Source organism: Ixodes scapularis, unplaced genomic scaffold, assembly GCF_016920785.2.
Source record: "Ixodes scapularis isolate PalLabHiFi unplaced genomic scaffold, ASM1692078v2 PGA_scaffold5__190_contigs__length_132052651, whole genome shotgun sequence".
Lineage (NCBI taxonomy): Eukaryota > Metazoa > Arthropoda > Arachnida > Ixodida > Ixodidae > Ixodes > Ixodes scapularis.
This window is the reverse complement of record NW_024609880.1, coordinates 60981196-60997461: the sequence shown is the minus strand read 5'-3', so window position 1 is coordinate 60997461 and position 16266 is coordinate 60981196. Positions and strand designations below refer to the sequence as shown.

Sequence of the window (16266 nt, the reverse complement as noted above, 5' to 3'; positions counted from 1 at the left end):
GGGGATTGGGGGTGCACCAGGCATTTTCGGAAATAGTGGCAAATTTTGGATGAAGTCAAGGGACCACAAAGTAGCTGTTTTACTTTCGCTGACGAACTATTTAACACAATTAACCTATGAGGTGCTTATTAGTATCGGTTTTATAGCCGCCATCATTACTTCACACCACAGGAATGACCGAATAACGTCTCGAAAGACGATAGAGCGTTTTCGCACACCATTTTGTGTTAGAGGTTGGTGACTTATACTCTACTTCGCAAGTTGTGTTTAGTAGCTACTGGGATGTCAAGGACGCCAGCGCGTGGTCATTGAAGGAGCTTAATTTCACCGAGACCACATTTGGGGAATTCAGTTTAAAGTTCGAAGTTGTATATTTCTGGGAAAGTTCCAGCAAAAAAAAATTTAGGTAACGTAGAGTTTCATACTCAGAGAATCTACTTGAAGTAAAGTGGAAGTTTACTGAACCTACTTGAAGTAGTGCCTTGAGGGTAAATATATAAATAAAAGTGCAATGCACTGAAAGTACTTCCCAACACTGCAAGCAGGTACACAGTTACTAAAAGCACGAGGTCTGTGCGCACTTCCCTGCTGTTTTGTTTGGTCGCTGTAAGGGACACATCTAGGAAAGATGCCGAACGTTTTGACGTTTCGCCTTTGGTGACGTTTGATTGGCCCCGTCGACTCCTAGCGTCGGTTGCACTCCCACAAAAGCTAAAACGAAGTTAAAATACGATTTCTGAAACTCGAGCTAATTTGCAATATATAGTGGCAAAACTTAACAAAAGAAACCAATTTTCAAGCCGGTATAATGATTATTTTTTAGACGCCTACAAGTTAACGATCGCAACGCGAGCCCTTCTATATTCGCACTTTTTGCTTGGCTTTTCTTTCCTCGGTTTATTTTTTTAACAGGTAGTATTGCAGTACTATTTGCTGCCTAACCATAATAAGATTATCGGGAATCAGCACGCCCCCCGCATCTTAAGCTGTCAGTGACTTTAGAGTTGATTACGTTGTTTCTTTGCCGCAACGCTTGTCTGAAAAGCAGAAAAAGACACACCCCGTACATTTTTTTCTCTTCCGTGAAGTTAACTTTCTTCCAATCTAAAATAGGATTAAAACATTGTAGAGCCCATCCACTTCACGTGAAGACGGAGGAACGGCGAAGCTGTCATCTTTACGACAAAAGCTACTAGTTTCCGCTTGGCATCAGCGGCCCGATCTTCGTCAGTCATTTTGGCCCGGCGACGACGTCCACATTCCCGCTTCTGTTGCCGCTGACGCTTCAGACGGGCAGGTTAGTGAGTGGAGGATCAATTGAAGCCGATGGACCCAAACCATCGGCCGCACCACGATGGGCCGCTGCGCGTTCGGCTTCTCGACGCGCCGACGATCCTTGTAGCCGTGCTCTTCCTCTCCAGAGCGAACAACACGCGGCCTACCCATGGTGAATCCAAAGGGCAACTGATAACAAGAAAATGACTACGTGAAGAGACAAAGGAACACAGTCATTGGTTGGTAGCTATTTTAGGTTATACAGCGACGTTACAGCGAATTGCTATATTGATTGAATTAAAGACACATACATTCATAAAGGCGATGAGCTCGTTCAGTACACGACCTTGTAGTTTCTAAACCTAATTTTTTGAGGCATACCTCGACGACAGTTTTTTCCGATTAATCCCGTCTCTTTATCAGCATCACGGAAACGAAAGAAAAGAAGGTTAGATCGGCGCGTTCTGCCCTCAGCCTCGTCACAGCGCACTCTTAGCTGAGATAAGTCGGTGACCGTAGATGTTAACAAGGGATCAAGACCTCACTATCTAATAATGCCAAGGAAGGCTGACTCACGCTGGTTTTCCGCCTTTTTATTTATACTTGCCACGACCAATCGGAACAAAGAAACGCTGTTTAAACGGGAGTTTTTTTTTTTTTTTTTTTTTGTTAACATCAATGGACGAATTTGTATAAGAATCCTAGCACATAACAACTTCGCAGTAAAATTTCGGTAACCCTTTGCGCACTTAAAGAAATCTGGGGAGTTAGCTTTCCCCACAAAGCACTTGGGAATCGTTGCAAACAACGGATGGTTCTCGGCGAACGACGGTCTGCCTCCTGTGCTGTGCAGAATATTTTGCGCTGAAGCTGGCTAAACTGAAAATATCTTCAGATCTAAGAAAACGGTCTACGTTATCGCACTAAACCAGCGTAAGGAGAAGAAAGGTCACGCTCAATGCCACAGCGCTACCCGAGTCTGTTTTCCTGAGTCTACACATAATTTCAGCCTCGCCATTCGCCGAGCTCTATTCGTAGATTGCTGCGAGTGACCCTATCAAGTGTCCGGCGTGAAACTAGACGCTCCAGATGTCTTGGAATGTTTGTACACACGCTAAAGAAATTCCTGCAATTGTGTTGTTACGTGAAAATTATTGGTTTTAGCGCTCAAGCAAGTGTTTGGTGGAGTTAGTGGTGGGTTAGTGTTAGGTAGAGTTTGGTTTAAAGTTACGGTAAGTTAGAGATACGGTTAGAGTTAGAGTTAGTTTGCGTTAGAGTTAGTTAGAGTTAGTTGAAGTTCGTTTGAGTTAGAGTTAGTGGTGATAACTCCTATTTTTTCGTGTCAATTTTCCCGCTAAATGTAGCGAATAAACTGAATTTATGTGGAGGTCACTTGACGTCAATTTTCCTGCTAAATCTAGTGTGTAAACTAAATTTTCGCAAAGAGATAGTCATGTGACGTCATTTTCCCCGCTAAATTTAGCGGGCACATTTCCGGTTACGCTTTTTGAGGGTTCACTTCATTTAAAAACCAAGCCTATAAACGTTTCACGTTAAAAAATCTGGAGCACCCATGTGTGTTTCGCAGTTGCTGTTTGTCGTAACGTCACCTTAATTTCCGACGAGATATTTAAGTTATTTTCTTCTCGCCTTAACGAACATGGCAGCAGGGGCTACACGTTCGAGCGAGTAGCTATAGAGGGTCGGTTCGTTTCCCAATCGCTTTTGCAGGAGGTCGCCATAAAGCATGTAGCTCGCGGTCATTTCTTTTTCCTGAAACCGGAAATTAAATTTAAATTCTTAAAATAATTAGATGTGGTCCTTTGTAAACTTTTACTTCAAGCCCCACGTCATATTAATCCTAAAGTTCTTGCAGTTCTAAATACATACATAAAAGATGCATGTACTTTGATGTAAACGCTGCTCAATCATAAATTGCTGAAGTGACATCTCTATTTCCGCAGGGGCCTGTTTTGGGGCCTTTTTTTTCTCGTTTTATAAACATCCTAACGTCACATAATAAAGATATCCGTATAGAATTGTATAGTTAATGAAACGAACACTTAAAAGTTAAAATCGTGTGGTAAAATAATTTAGATGCATTTAACGAAATGTGTGAAACATTGGAGATTAGACTAAACCTAGCTTAGAAAATAAGATACTCTTTTCCCTAGGAAGAAATAATTTTTTTATCTAATTAACAACGTTATTCTAGCAACTGTGTTTAAATATACAATCGTTTGACCTTTCACACCCGTGTTCTGTTGAAATCGACATAGAGATTATAAGGTAGTTATAGCCTCGTCCCACTAGAACGACAAACACCGAATTTTGTCTGGCGACTAGGTAAAGTTGTGTGTCGCTGATACCGTCCCACCTCAGCGACAAACGGGACCGACAAACGCCGAGAAACACTCGACGACAGAACAGTTCTTGTTTGTCGTCTGACTCGTACCGCCACGAACACGAAGCGGCAGTCCCACCTACGAACACTGTCCGACGAACTATCCGCCTTGCCCTCGCATTCGCGTCCGCTCCCTCTCGCGTTTCGACATCGAGCCGATCGAGCATCGAGCCGATCGAGCGCCTTCATTTGGTATGGCATTTTGTCCGGAAAAACGAGCCGTTGTGGCCGCTCTCCTTTTATTTGAGGCCCTATCCTCCAGTGAGGATGAAGAGCTGCCAACGAAACGAAGGATGTGGGTTAAGCCCTACCTGCGCCGACACCGGGAGCAGGGCTGCTACGCTAACTTGATGCGTGAGTTAGCGCTAGAAGACGCCGAGGCGTTCCGCTCTTGGATACGCATGGACACCGGGACATTTGAAGAACTGTTGAGGAAGGTGAGACCGCTCATCGAGAAACAAGATACGTCATTCCGCGAAGCCATCCCTGCAGGCGAAAGGCTGGCGATCACGCTGCGATACCTCGCCACTGGTAAGTCATGTAGCAAGAGCGAACCGAAGAATGTTGTTTACGCACAGAGTTTGCTTTTGAACAACATAGTGTTAGTGTCTAAAGTACCGTCCGATGGCGCTCTTGGAGAGCGTTCAAGTGCCATCCGACGACATTCCACTCATGCCTTCAAGTGCCGTCCGAAGGTTGCGCATAAAACGAATTGTCAAAGCGAATTGTTTGCAGCGGGAACGTAGCTTAGCGGGTAAGATGTCCGCGTCAGACGTAGCGTTCGCGGGTTCTCGATACCCAGTGTAGATTTTCTTTTTTTATTTATTTTTTTTCCTCGAACATTTGTTTTGTCGATTTCACGTATATCTGAAAAATTAATCTTGGTCGCATTCAGACATGCACATCGCAACATAAAGGAAAAGACATCAGATCGTCAGGGTTTTTTTTTTAAATTAAAGTTTTGACTCTAAAATCACCCGCAAAAATCAGGAACTCGACGCATCAAGTAGAAACTTGCTTCGAATACTTATTTTATTGGTCAGATTGACGCATTAAAAATTTAAGCTTCAATTGGAAGTACAAACATATTAAAATAAAAATAAAGAACAACAATGTCCCATGTTACTAAATGAGACAGTTTTTATTTTTTATTTTTTTGCACATGGAGTAGAGGCTTAGAATTTTAATGTGTAAATGGGACTAGTAAATTACATATTCGAGGTAACCTTCAACTTGATACATTGAGTCAATCCTCTTTTACTGTCTACAAACAAAGTTACGAGCTAATATTAATGGCCCGTAAAAAATCAGCAACTGTACGTATAAGGTTGAACTTACCTCAAATACATATTTTACTACTCCCACGTATGCGTTCAAATTTCAAGTTTCTGCATACAGAAGAAGAAAAAAAATTACACCAATTTGGGGCTTTTTTTGTGTTTTTTGTTTTTTGTTTTGTTTGGAGTGTGAGTGGAGACTTTAAATTTTTTTGCTGGAATCCGGCAAGTATAAGACGTATTCGGGGTAAGTTTCTACCTAATGCGTCGAGTTCCTGATTTTCACAAGTAATTTTACAGTCCAAACTTTATTTTGAAACATGAACGCGGCGGCGTTTGTGAAATAAAATATTGCGGTTTCCGGATGCATCGATTTGATATCCTTTATCATACTGGCAGTGCTAGTTATCGCTCGTGGTATTCATGCACGGTCGACTCTTATTGTGGAGTAACGTTTGCATGGGAATTTCAAGTCTTCAATTTCTCAATTTTAATAGGAGCCAAGTCACGATTAAGTATTTTAGCACGTGATTGAGGTTTGCGAAAGAAAGCAATTGCAATATTAGGTGAAACACGCTGTACTCTCGTGTTTCATGATGGTATACTTGTTTCTGTGCTGTGCATTTCTGATCTCGGTGCTATCATTTCTTGCTTACAGGGGAAACCTTCGCCTCCATGGGTTTCCAGTTTAGAAGGGGGCATAATACCATTTCCAAGATAGTCCGGGACGTTTGCGTCGCCATCTATGCAGTCTTGGCCCCCGACTACATAAAGGTAGATTTTTCCTACATGATTTGTTGTCAGCATAATGAGAGCAATCCTTACATGCTTCACATTAACTCATTAACCCCTCCATAATTCAGCCAGCAAGACAGAGTTAATGTATCATACTACATATACACTGAACTGCTCTTTCATCTGTACGGAGTAATGCAAATAACAAAATATTATGAATATAAGCTGGCGACGATGCTTTCGAGTTATTCATTACCACATATTTCTGCACTAAGTGAAATAAACTAGAGATAATACAAGCCTTTCTTGCATCTAGGCTTCGATAATCGAACCATGGAGTTAAAAAAGTGTGGGTCTGTTCAAACTTCCGAATTTATTAGACTGAGAAATGCCAAAACTGAAACTAGAGGTGCGATGGACAACACTAACACCATTCTAGTATTGATGCCGAAGTATTGATCATTCTGTTACATTGCTGCATGCATGTGTAGTGGCCGAGTGGGAACCACACTTGGCTGCCATGCAGAGGTCCCGGGTTCGAATCCCGAAACCGGCAGCAATTTTTTTTATTAACTTGTAAAACATGTCCTAGAAAATTCAAGGCTGTTGTCTTTTGTTCTAGTAGGAATGTCCTAGGGCCAAATGTTCTAGTAGGAATGTTATAGAAAGCGAAGCGGCAATAAAACGAACCCCACATGGTTGTACAGAATCATTCAATCTCCAGCGCTCAACCTTGCTGTCACGCCGACAATCGAAGCCTGCGACGCAGTTATTTTCTTTTGTTCTGGGCACAAGTTCACCCCCATTAAAGAATTATTTAATTCAGCTCTTCTTGTCACCAGTTATTTGTGACAATATCTGTCCCTGTTACCTTGCGAATTTTGTCACTTTTTCTGCACATTGATGGAACATACAAGTGGAATATGCAAACACATTAGTTCAGAACGTGCTTGTCGACTTTTTGGCTATGCCATTTAATAAGTGTCAACTTAGTGGATTCCACTGACTGGATCCAAGAGGCATATCGGTACTGTTTGATGAAGCTACAGGCATAATATTTCTATATACTTTTTCATGATAACACTCAAGTGAACTTCACGGTTCTTTTGGTAGAAGAAGTAAAGAGTTATTTCTATGTTGCCTCATACTTGACAAACATAATTCCCTATTCCATTCAAGGTGCCATCAACACCAGGCGAGTGGGAGCAAGTTGCCCGAGGCTTCGAAGAAATCTGGCAGTTCCCTCACTGCCTGGGTGCCTTAGATGGGAAGCATGTCACGATCTGCCCACCTCAGGGTACAGGAGCTATGTACCGAAACTACAAGGGTACCTTCAGCATTGTGTTGATGGCCCTTGTGGACTCTGATCTGAAGTTCCTGTACGCTGATGTGGGTAGGAATGGTCATATGAATGACAGTGGTGTATGGGCTGCCACGGATCTACGGGCACGTATTGACCGGGGCATTGCTGAGTTTCCGAAAGCAGCCCAGCTGCCAAACTCAACGAAGACGGCACCTTTCGTCATCGTGGGGGACGAAGGGTTCGGCATGAAGCCATACCTGATGCGGCCGTTTCCAGCGTCAGAGCTGGAAGATGCCGAAAGGATCTTCAACTATCGGTGAGCTCACAATATGCTGTGATCACTATGCTGCTGTCAGTGCATATTGCCAGTTTACTTGCATTTCCGAGTTACGAGGATAACAATAGCATACCACGGCCAACAACAATGTGCCATCCATACATACCGTCATGGCTGCCTATGGGAGTGTCTGCCACATTTGTCATCCATGCATTTCATGGGCGTCCTTTTCTGTGTGCTAAACCAAAAAAATGAAAGGCTCCATAAAAACATGGAGTTAAGAGGCCTCCCCAGAGGGCTGGCAGCTTGACAAGAAAAAGCAGCTGCGCTGAAACAGTGTGTTGTGTGGCCAGCGGCATCATCATATGTATTACCGGCACAAGCAGCGTCGCCAGCCCTCCGTAGTCGGAATCAAAAACGCGCAAATAAACGTCTTTGTCTCTCAGCAATCACCACGTGCAATTGTGTCCCTACGCGTGGTTCACATGTTGTAATTGTCATTTGGTAAGCGAGAGCAATTTCTTCTCTTTTTGCACTGTAAAATTTAAAATGACAGATCTCTGTTAGGCTTGAACCACGCTTCACTGAATTCTAGATTGAAACAATTAAGGGATACCTGACAGGCGAAAAGATGGAATTGGTGTTAATAAAGAATACTAGTTTCACATGGGCAACACATGTGCCCCATCAGAATGCTACGACTGTATGTCAATCTCGCCAGCAAAATTGCTGAAAGTAACTTTTTCTTATTTGAGCGAAGTTACACGCTGCAAGCACGATGGTGTGCTTTGCTATTTTTATTGTTATCAGCCGAAATGGTATCTTCATTATTTTAATATCCCCTTTGCTGCAAATTTGTTTTCTTAAAATCCCAGACCTGTTGAATTTGTTTGGGGAGTGCAGTGTGGGCCAAGCTGAAGAGAGTTAAGTAGCACAGCCATGGTGATAAGCAATCAGTAAGGGTGTGAATATATTGTCACAAATGATAATTGATTAAGTGATAAATAAAAGATACTGAACATTTAATGTGGCGAACTTGTGCCGGGTAAACAAAAGAGGAACAGTAGCGTCCCAAACGTCGAAGTTGGTGTAACCACAAGGGTTGAGCGCTGAAGCGAGTCTGACTCGTCAAGGTCCCGTGCAGCTCCTTAGCTTTACTTCGTTTCACGATAACTTGGCGAACCATGGAGGCTACGGTCCCCGTGACCTACTAAGGACGTTGGAGTGAGGCACATGACAGCACGTCACGGTGGCATTCGTGTCACTGCACCAAATGCGAGGCCTGAAGGAACCAGCTGTCGTCTGCTGGCAAAGAGTCGTCCGCTGCGATACCAACCAACTCGGAATGAATGTCTACCGCCGCAACATTGCGTTCCGCTAGAGTAGCGAGGTCTTTGAGAACAGTTCATGAGACAGACATACAGTCAATTTATCCGTGAATCTGTGGCGGGTGCGACATTTTGAGTGGCAGTGGTCGACTACAGGGCTGTGATCGTTCAAACATGTGGCGCTCACTCTCCTCTCCGTGGTCACATGCTATTTCCTGTGGTTTAGACGCAACCACCAAAGGTAATCAGAGTCGTGGGTCATCGAAGGCGCACACTCAATATTAAAAATAAAATAAAAATATGATACTCATTTTTTGTGGCTTTTAAAAAGCTTCAAATATGTTGAATGAAAAATAAAAGTTGCACAGACACGTGACTTCTGCCAAGACACTTTGGCTTCCACACACTTTTCCTCTTAATTTCTTCTTCCTCCCCAGTCCAGTTTTGGATTCAGTTTCAAACAGTTGCATTTTTTAACTTTATTAAAAAATATATGTGATGCTGTAGCAAAATATTGATTGGGTAGCTTTTTTGACACCATATTGGATTGCCTAACAAAAAATAAATTTTGGGGGTGTCAGCATCTCTAAGTATTCTTTAAAAGTAACATATCTTCGTCTTTCTTCCGTGTAGTGTAGCGTAGTGTAATGACGCAACTTCAGTTGCCGTTAAAATAAAAAAGATGCCTGGAACTACTTTTTGTTGTGTAGGCCGCTGTTGCTGTTGTGGTAACGAGGCCTCCGCAGCCTTGGAGTGCTGTCACATGCCTTGCTCCGATACCCTTATTGGGTCGCGGCGGCTGCAGCCTCCACAGTTCGCCAAGTTATTGTGACACGGAGTATAGTGTGTGTTAGCATCTTGAAAATTCGGCCCAAAAGGTATGAGCGTTCGGGGTGAGGATGAACAGGCATTTTCAAGAACAAGGAAGTTGGACAAAATGATAACAGTTACATCCCGAGCAAGAATAACTACAAATCTTTTAGAAGTCTGTGACCTAGTGTTACTTGCTCGGCCCTGCGCACAGCAATATTGCTGAAAGTCAAATAGCAGAGTGTCATCCACAGCTTCAGCAGTCATCCTAGCAATCAGTGAACCACTGGCATCTTTCTATGTGTGTGCTTTAGGGTAGTGCAACACTCTAGCTAATTTGCCTTTTTTCCTCATTGATTGAACAAGATTGCAATCTATTTTACAGGCTTTCCCGGGGACGCCGAATTGTTGAAAACGGCTTCGGCATCCTCCGGAACAGATTCCAAGTCTATGGGGCTCCTCTTCGTCACAAGCCGGACAGAGCGGTGAAGGTTGTGAAGGCGACTATTGCCTTACACAACTACCTTCGGACGAAGAACGGCACGCGGGCAAGGTACACACCACCCGACAGCCTTGATGTTGAAGACGTGCTCACAGGTAAATGCGAAATTAGCTGTTCAACTGGTGTAGATATGTCACTTTCAATTTTCAATAGTTGCGTAATGTACAACTAGACACATCTCCAGCGTGTTGCTCACAATCAAAATGTGTAGTGCTCTAGCGAAGGGCCCCCCATTCCTCTGGTCAGCAGCCACGGCAATGCCACTCACTATTATTGCTTGCAGCTATTTCTGAATGTAAACAGCACTATTCGGTGCACTAATGCAAGACTGCAACACATCGAAAGATCTAATGTTACTGTTTAACCGGTTTCACATCCATGAAACATACCGTTGTGGAAAGACGTATGCGTTCCTTCGAATTGAAATGACTATGGCCAAGAGAACAACAGTCAGCTCGTGGCTTTTTTCATTGCAACACAATTTCCCTCCAAAGAGTGTGCCGACCTCTTGCACAGCAATAAGTACCGTATGGAATAAGTTCCTTATGGCGAATTTGGGTGGTCAGTCGCCGGCAACTTATTTTGCCGGAAAACCGGCAATAGTGTTCCCGTAATCAGTTTCCGGCCGGCGCGCACCGTTCGGGTGGTGGTTCTCCGGCAAGCAACGGCAACTTCCCGGCGCTTTTTCGGCCCGAGCTCCAAACGGCCGGGCCAGCAGGCGCCAGTCTGTATCCAGTGTCGTTACTTCCGAAATGGGAGAGAAGGTCAGTGAGAAAAAAATGAACGAAAGAATTAAACTGATCTGAAGTCACTTCAGCAGCCACTGCTCAAGTCAATCCAAGCCGTTGGAGCATGGGTGACGGCAGCAATAGCCTCTTGCTAGCAGTGTCGCGCGAACAGGAGGCGAGGTAAACGCCACTGTCTGGCGTTTCGTGTTCGGGCGCTGAGGGTCACGTGGTGTGCCGCCAGCGCGTTTCTGGTTGCCGGTTCCGCCGGCTCAGTCTCGCCAGCGATTGACTACCCGAATTTGCTATTATTTAGGAATTCTGCAATGCATGGCGTGCAAGAAAAATGCAAAGAGAGCAAGATGTGCAGAGCCGTATGTGGACATAGCTGGTCATGCCACATTTGAACTTAACAGCCCATCTAAAGCAACACCATTATAAGCAAGCTGCTTGTGCCATTCTAGTTCTGCTGTAGCTGGACAATACCTGTTGGCTTGTATGTGAACATTCCTTGCTATATTGGTGTCGTGCCATGCACTCCTTGCTCTCCTTCACATTTTGTGCAGCCGTTTTTTCCTGGCAGCGCTCATGCCTTGCAAATGCTTGGCATCAGATAAACTCTACTCCACAGCCTCATAGCATTCGTAGTTCTTTTGTGAGGGTCTTTGCAACTTGTAGTAAAGACTCGGTTAATCTCTAATACTGCTAGTTGGTGGTGAATGCGTTAAAAAAATATTAATTTTCATTTCACTTGTTTCAGTCACTGTACGTCAAGGCAGCTGGAGAAAGGGTGTGAACGACAAAGCAGTCTTCCCCCTGGAGCGCATTGGTGGCAGACAACCAGACGACGCCAAGGCTGTTCGTGAGGTCTTCAGAGACTACTTCATGAATGAAGGCCAGGTTTCTTGGCAGTGGAAGGTGCTGGAGTAACGGTATGTCATGTTTGTATGCAGGAACGAAGTAGCATCCATTAAAACAGTTGTTGGGGTATTACGACATTACTCAGGTCCGCTGAGGCCGTCATTATCTGCAACCCAAGACATTGTAGGTAAACACTGAAAAAAAAAGGACACCTATACCGACTTCATTTTGCATGTGGCCCTCTTTTCATGTAGATTTTTTTGTCTATACATAGTCAGGCATATCTAAGTATGACTGCTGATTCCAAGCTCGACTGCGTCCTTACTATTGTTTTCGCTTAATTTTGGTTGATAATAAGATAAATAACATCTCCAACAGGCCATCTGTATAGCCAAACAGTTGAGTATAATGTATAAAAATTAAGGTGTTGTAGCTTTCAAGAAGTTTGTTGCTCTCCGAAAGCAGAAAAGTAAAAGAAAAGGCTGCCCGAACTGCAAGACATACCATTCTATTTATTTCCATCGAAGATAAGCGCATGCGCTCAAGCCCACCGTCTGAATTCACTCATGTGCGATCCTGCGCTCTTAATAATCTTAAACCATTTCGAAATAATCCAACAGTTTTCTCATCCTACTTGCTAGCCGGTTAGAAACAAAACAAAATGGAAGAATAAGTTTTTACGGTGTTTTGTTGGTTTGTCTACATGGTGTGCGAATATAGGCATCGCAGCTAGAGGAGGCCAATTTAGTGCCACAAAGTACCATAGCAGCACACCTGCTTGGCTTATACATCAGCCTAGCAAGTGTGCTACTGTACTTAAGGTACTACTAGTTTGTGAAAGCTCACCCAATACCAGCCCAATTTGAAACCACAGAGTTGCATAGAAATTTGTTAGTGCTGTTTTTAACTCTTCGGGCCCCATCAGGCAGTTCTGACAACAATGAACTCCTACTGTACACGAAGAACCACAAATTATTTATGATCCTCGAAGTGTATGCAATGTTGGATCCTACACCAACTGAACAGGGTGGCTAGTGTGACCGCAGCAGAGTTGATAGCAGCAACACCAACCAAAACTAGAGACACGACACTCCAGCATATGAAACAAGTTTAAAGGGATGCTGAACCGATATTTGAAATCTCATAATTATTGCCCGAGCGGGCTTCACGGGATGGTACTGTACCTAAAAACGATTGAACCGATATTTGAAATCTCATAATTATAGCCCGAGCGGGCTTTACGGGATCGTACTGTACCTAAAAACGATATTCAATCAGACGGATGGGGCCCGAATTATTGTATTTCTTTGAACTAAGAGTGAATCCTCGGCTGGAAGCCGCCGGCGCGGGCGAGTCCTTCTGAGAGCAGGCGTAACAGAACTGACGTGCGCATTCTCGGTGCCATCTGCGCCCCTGGTGCCTCCGCGCATTCTCCTCGTTCGTTGGTGCTCCCCTTGATTCTTCGCTCGGCGGCTGTTTTCTAAGCAACCGGTACTAACAATAACAAATGCCACCCGGCTTAGCGCCTGGCTTGGCTCTGTCTGTCTTTTGAGGCGAATGAGAATGCGCACGTCACGAAGCGAGCTTTCCACGACGCTCACCAGGGGTCGCGTAAAATTGTATTTTTCGTGTTTATTCAATTTTATACGCCTTCTTGCTCAAAACAACGTCATTTAGAAGTAAAGGACAGGCTATGTATGCCATTGCGACCAAGAATTTCCACCCAAAAATTTCGGTTCAGTATCCCTTTAACACTGTAGCTGTGAAAATGCAACATGCAACATGCACACAGTTGGCCTGTGCACCTCAACACAAAATAACAGAAAAAAAAAAGAAAACTATTTGACAAGGGCGAGGAGCCTGACAGTGTGGCAGTTTGTTGTCCGGTTTTAGTCTCCAGACTTATTCGAGCTAAATCTGCTACACTGTGCCCAGTGATTGCAGGGACTGAAGGCTTGCACTGAAGAACAGAATGATGCTTGGTTCAATTCCCACTCCTGCTTGTTACAATAAGGACGAGCATGGCACGAGCATGCGGTTCTGTTGTCACTCCACGATACATGATAAAGACCCCCCAGGTTAGCAGTTTTAGCACAGAACCAGTGTCATCATATTTTAAAGGTGGACTCGCCTTATGTTGTGTAAACACTTGACACGTCCAATTTGCCTTGCTTTTGCCTGTGAATGGACTATCTCTATCTGGAAGGGGAGTTGTCCCTGTGCACGGAGAAAAGTTTTTTGCTGAGCATGCGCAAAGCTCATTATCTTGCAGTAGAATTTGATATATTGTCTTGCTGTGTGCTTTTTCTGCACCGGCAGTTTACAGCTTTGCTGTAGACTGCCCGTGTCCTCTCCCTCAGCCCATTTGACTGTTTAGCCCGAGCACGTTTGTGCAGCAGTGCAGAAGGCACAAGCACTGAAACAGAAAAGTACCTAGTGTGGGCACGGGTGGGTCTACCTCAGAGCTTATCACAAATGTGCATGTTCTGCTGAGTACCTTTTTTCAGCACCGCACACAACCAGTGAGAAAGTGTGGGGCATTGTGGAACAAAAAAACCATATAAAGCTCAAACTGAAACTTTTAATTTTCTCCTTCAGGCACCACGACCAAACTGGCTGCGATTGAGTTTTCCACCATGATCCTGTGGGCGGCCAGCATGGCCATCTGCCTGTCCGCACCCCTTGGTATGCTGCGGGCGCAGCACTCCATCATAACGCCGAAGCTTCTGCACTCGTCCGGCTGCGGCGGCTCCTTGGCAGCGTTCAAGCTGTCGACAGCTGCCTGCAGCAGCACCGCCCTGTTCGGTGCCGCCTCCTCCGTGCGGCGGCAGTTCTTCTTGGAGGGTGGAGGCGCTGACTGCACAGCTTCTTCACTCGGCTCATAAATCAGCTCGAGGCTATCATCCTGCACATCATTTTTTATCCCACTTCTTGTATTATTTGGTGTTTTCTCTTTTATTCTCGTATTCACAAGCTCTAAAGTACACATGCATATTTGAAACCAGAAGCCTGACAAAGAAAGCTTTTCATGAGAGCAATTGAGTGTGAGTAACGAATGTATCGCAAATTATCAATTACGAAAGCTAAGGTATACAGAGGTAATTCATTTGGCGAGAAAGGATCCCCTGAAATTTGTGTGGAGCACAGATGCAATCATTCCATATTCCAGTTTGTTGGCTGGAACAGTGATAATCTCTATAAACTGCCTTTTTTTTAAAGAACTTTTTTGTCATTGTTTGAGTGTGAGCCGTGACCTGTAGATTTGGCACATCTGCTGAAGCCAACACTTGTGTTGCCCATGCAACTATGTGCTAAGGAATTATTAAGGGTAAAGGTGCTCATCCTGTTAGAGTCAATTATTGGGCGATGCCTTGAATGAAGTGGTACAGATATGTGTTCTGAATTGTGTTGCTCCTTCCCGATTAAAAGAAGGTCCCTCCAAAATGGGCACTTACCACTTCCTCCTGGGAGGTCTCGAGTGTCGACTCGCTTTGGGCTTCAGGAGCCCCAGCCGACAAGAACCTCATTTTCTTGTAGTGCGCCCACTTTGGAACAAAGATGTCATCGGCCCCAGCACCAGAGCGGCTCGAATCCTTGACCTTGCGGTTTTCCCTCTGGTACTGGGACCGCATATTTGCCCATTTGTTCTTCACTTTTTCCACTGCAATGCAATAAAACAAAATATTCACACTCCATATATCTTGCCACCTCGTTTTATGCTGTTGAGTGTTTCAAGCCATGTTTAAACTACTTGTTAGAACTATCAAAGTATCAAAATGTATACAAATGCTACAATTGTGTCACCATATTTCATTCGCTGACATTGTAAATTGTCGACCAAACTGGACGAATAAATGTGGTTTGGTGTAAATTGGACTCGTGGTCATATTCAGTTATGTGCACTCCGGAGGCGCGCGTACAGGCGAGTCGCAGCGGTGCCGCGATAGCTTTTCGGTCACAAAATTGCGTAATTAAATGCGCGTGAAGTTACAGTGATTCTGAGCAGCTGCAGCCGCTACCGCATCGCGATCAAATCGCGAGTGCTGTCAAACTAGCGATTTAATCGCACTGCGATCGCGATGAGATCGCGCATGCGGCTACCTTCTTGCTAGCGCTCGCCAGCGCAGTAAACAACTTCAAACAATCTCGAATACAGTACTTTAGTTCGAGCGTGAAAGAAGGCTGAATGGTGCGTAGATGTTTCAACTCCGGACGTTTTAATCGCAGAAAACACAACCAATGAGTACATACCGTTGCCGTCGAAGCCCAGGGCGATGGCAATATCTCTGAACGCCTTTTCTTTCGTTGTCTTCTTGTGATAGGATGGGTGGGTCACATCCCATATTAGTGGCCGGTCTTCTACCATTTGAATCAACGTCGCTTCGAGCGCCGAGTCGAACTCTGGCGTGGCTGACGCTGGGGCTCCCATCTCCAATCCTCGTGGTTATATCAGTTATATCGATCGCGCACAAAGAACGCTTCGGATTTATTTTGGTGTCGATGGTCATGAGGGAAGCGCGGAAGTAAACAACGACAAAAAATATCAGCCGGAACTGTATATTAAACATCAACACATAAATAATTACCTCTTCTTTGGCCGTGTTTGTCGGCGCGTAATTCTCCATCTAGCAAAACGGGAAGACTGCGTCGCCCGACTCGGTTTGTCTGTGTATTTTGCCGTGTTTTGTTGCCGACTTCAGTCCCACCAGGAAACAAGTTTCCTTGTTCCCGTGTTCTGCGTCGTGTCCGCCAGGTGGGACGGCGGACTC

At 44.5% G+C, this 16266-nt stretch overlaps 2 protein-coding genes across 2 annotated transcripts; one reads left to right on the top strand and one right to left on the bottom strand.

The window, feature by feature from the left end:
* Positions 1-3671: 3671 nt before the first annotated feature.
* Positions 3672-14138, top strand: LOC115322282 (protein ALP1-like). Its single transcript, XM_040211777.3, has 6 exons — positions 3672-4210; positions 5615-5730; positions 6871-7310; positions 9795-10006; positions 11397-11568; positions 14096-14138. The coding sequence occupies exons 1-5, from the start codon at positions 3874-3876 to the stop codon at positions 11564-11566; spliced, it is 1275 nt and encodes a 424-aa protein (XP_040067711.1). The 5' UTR covers positions 3672-3873; the 3' UTR covers positions 11567-11568; positions 14096-14138.
* LOC115327568 lies at positions 14079-15956 on the bottom strand. The gene is made up of 3 exons (XM_040222659.2): positions 15749-15956; positions 14953-15158; positions 14079-14402 (listed from the first exon to the last, which is right to left on the bottom strand). Exons 1-3 carry the CDS (start codon positions 15924-15926, stop codon positions 14079-14081), a joined length of 708 nt encoding a protein of 235 aa, XP_040078593.2. The 5' UTR covers positions 15927-15956.
* Between the last annotated feature and the right edge of the window lie 310 nt (positions 15957-16266).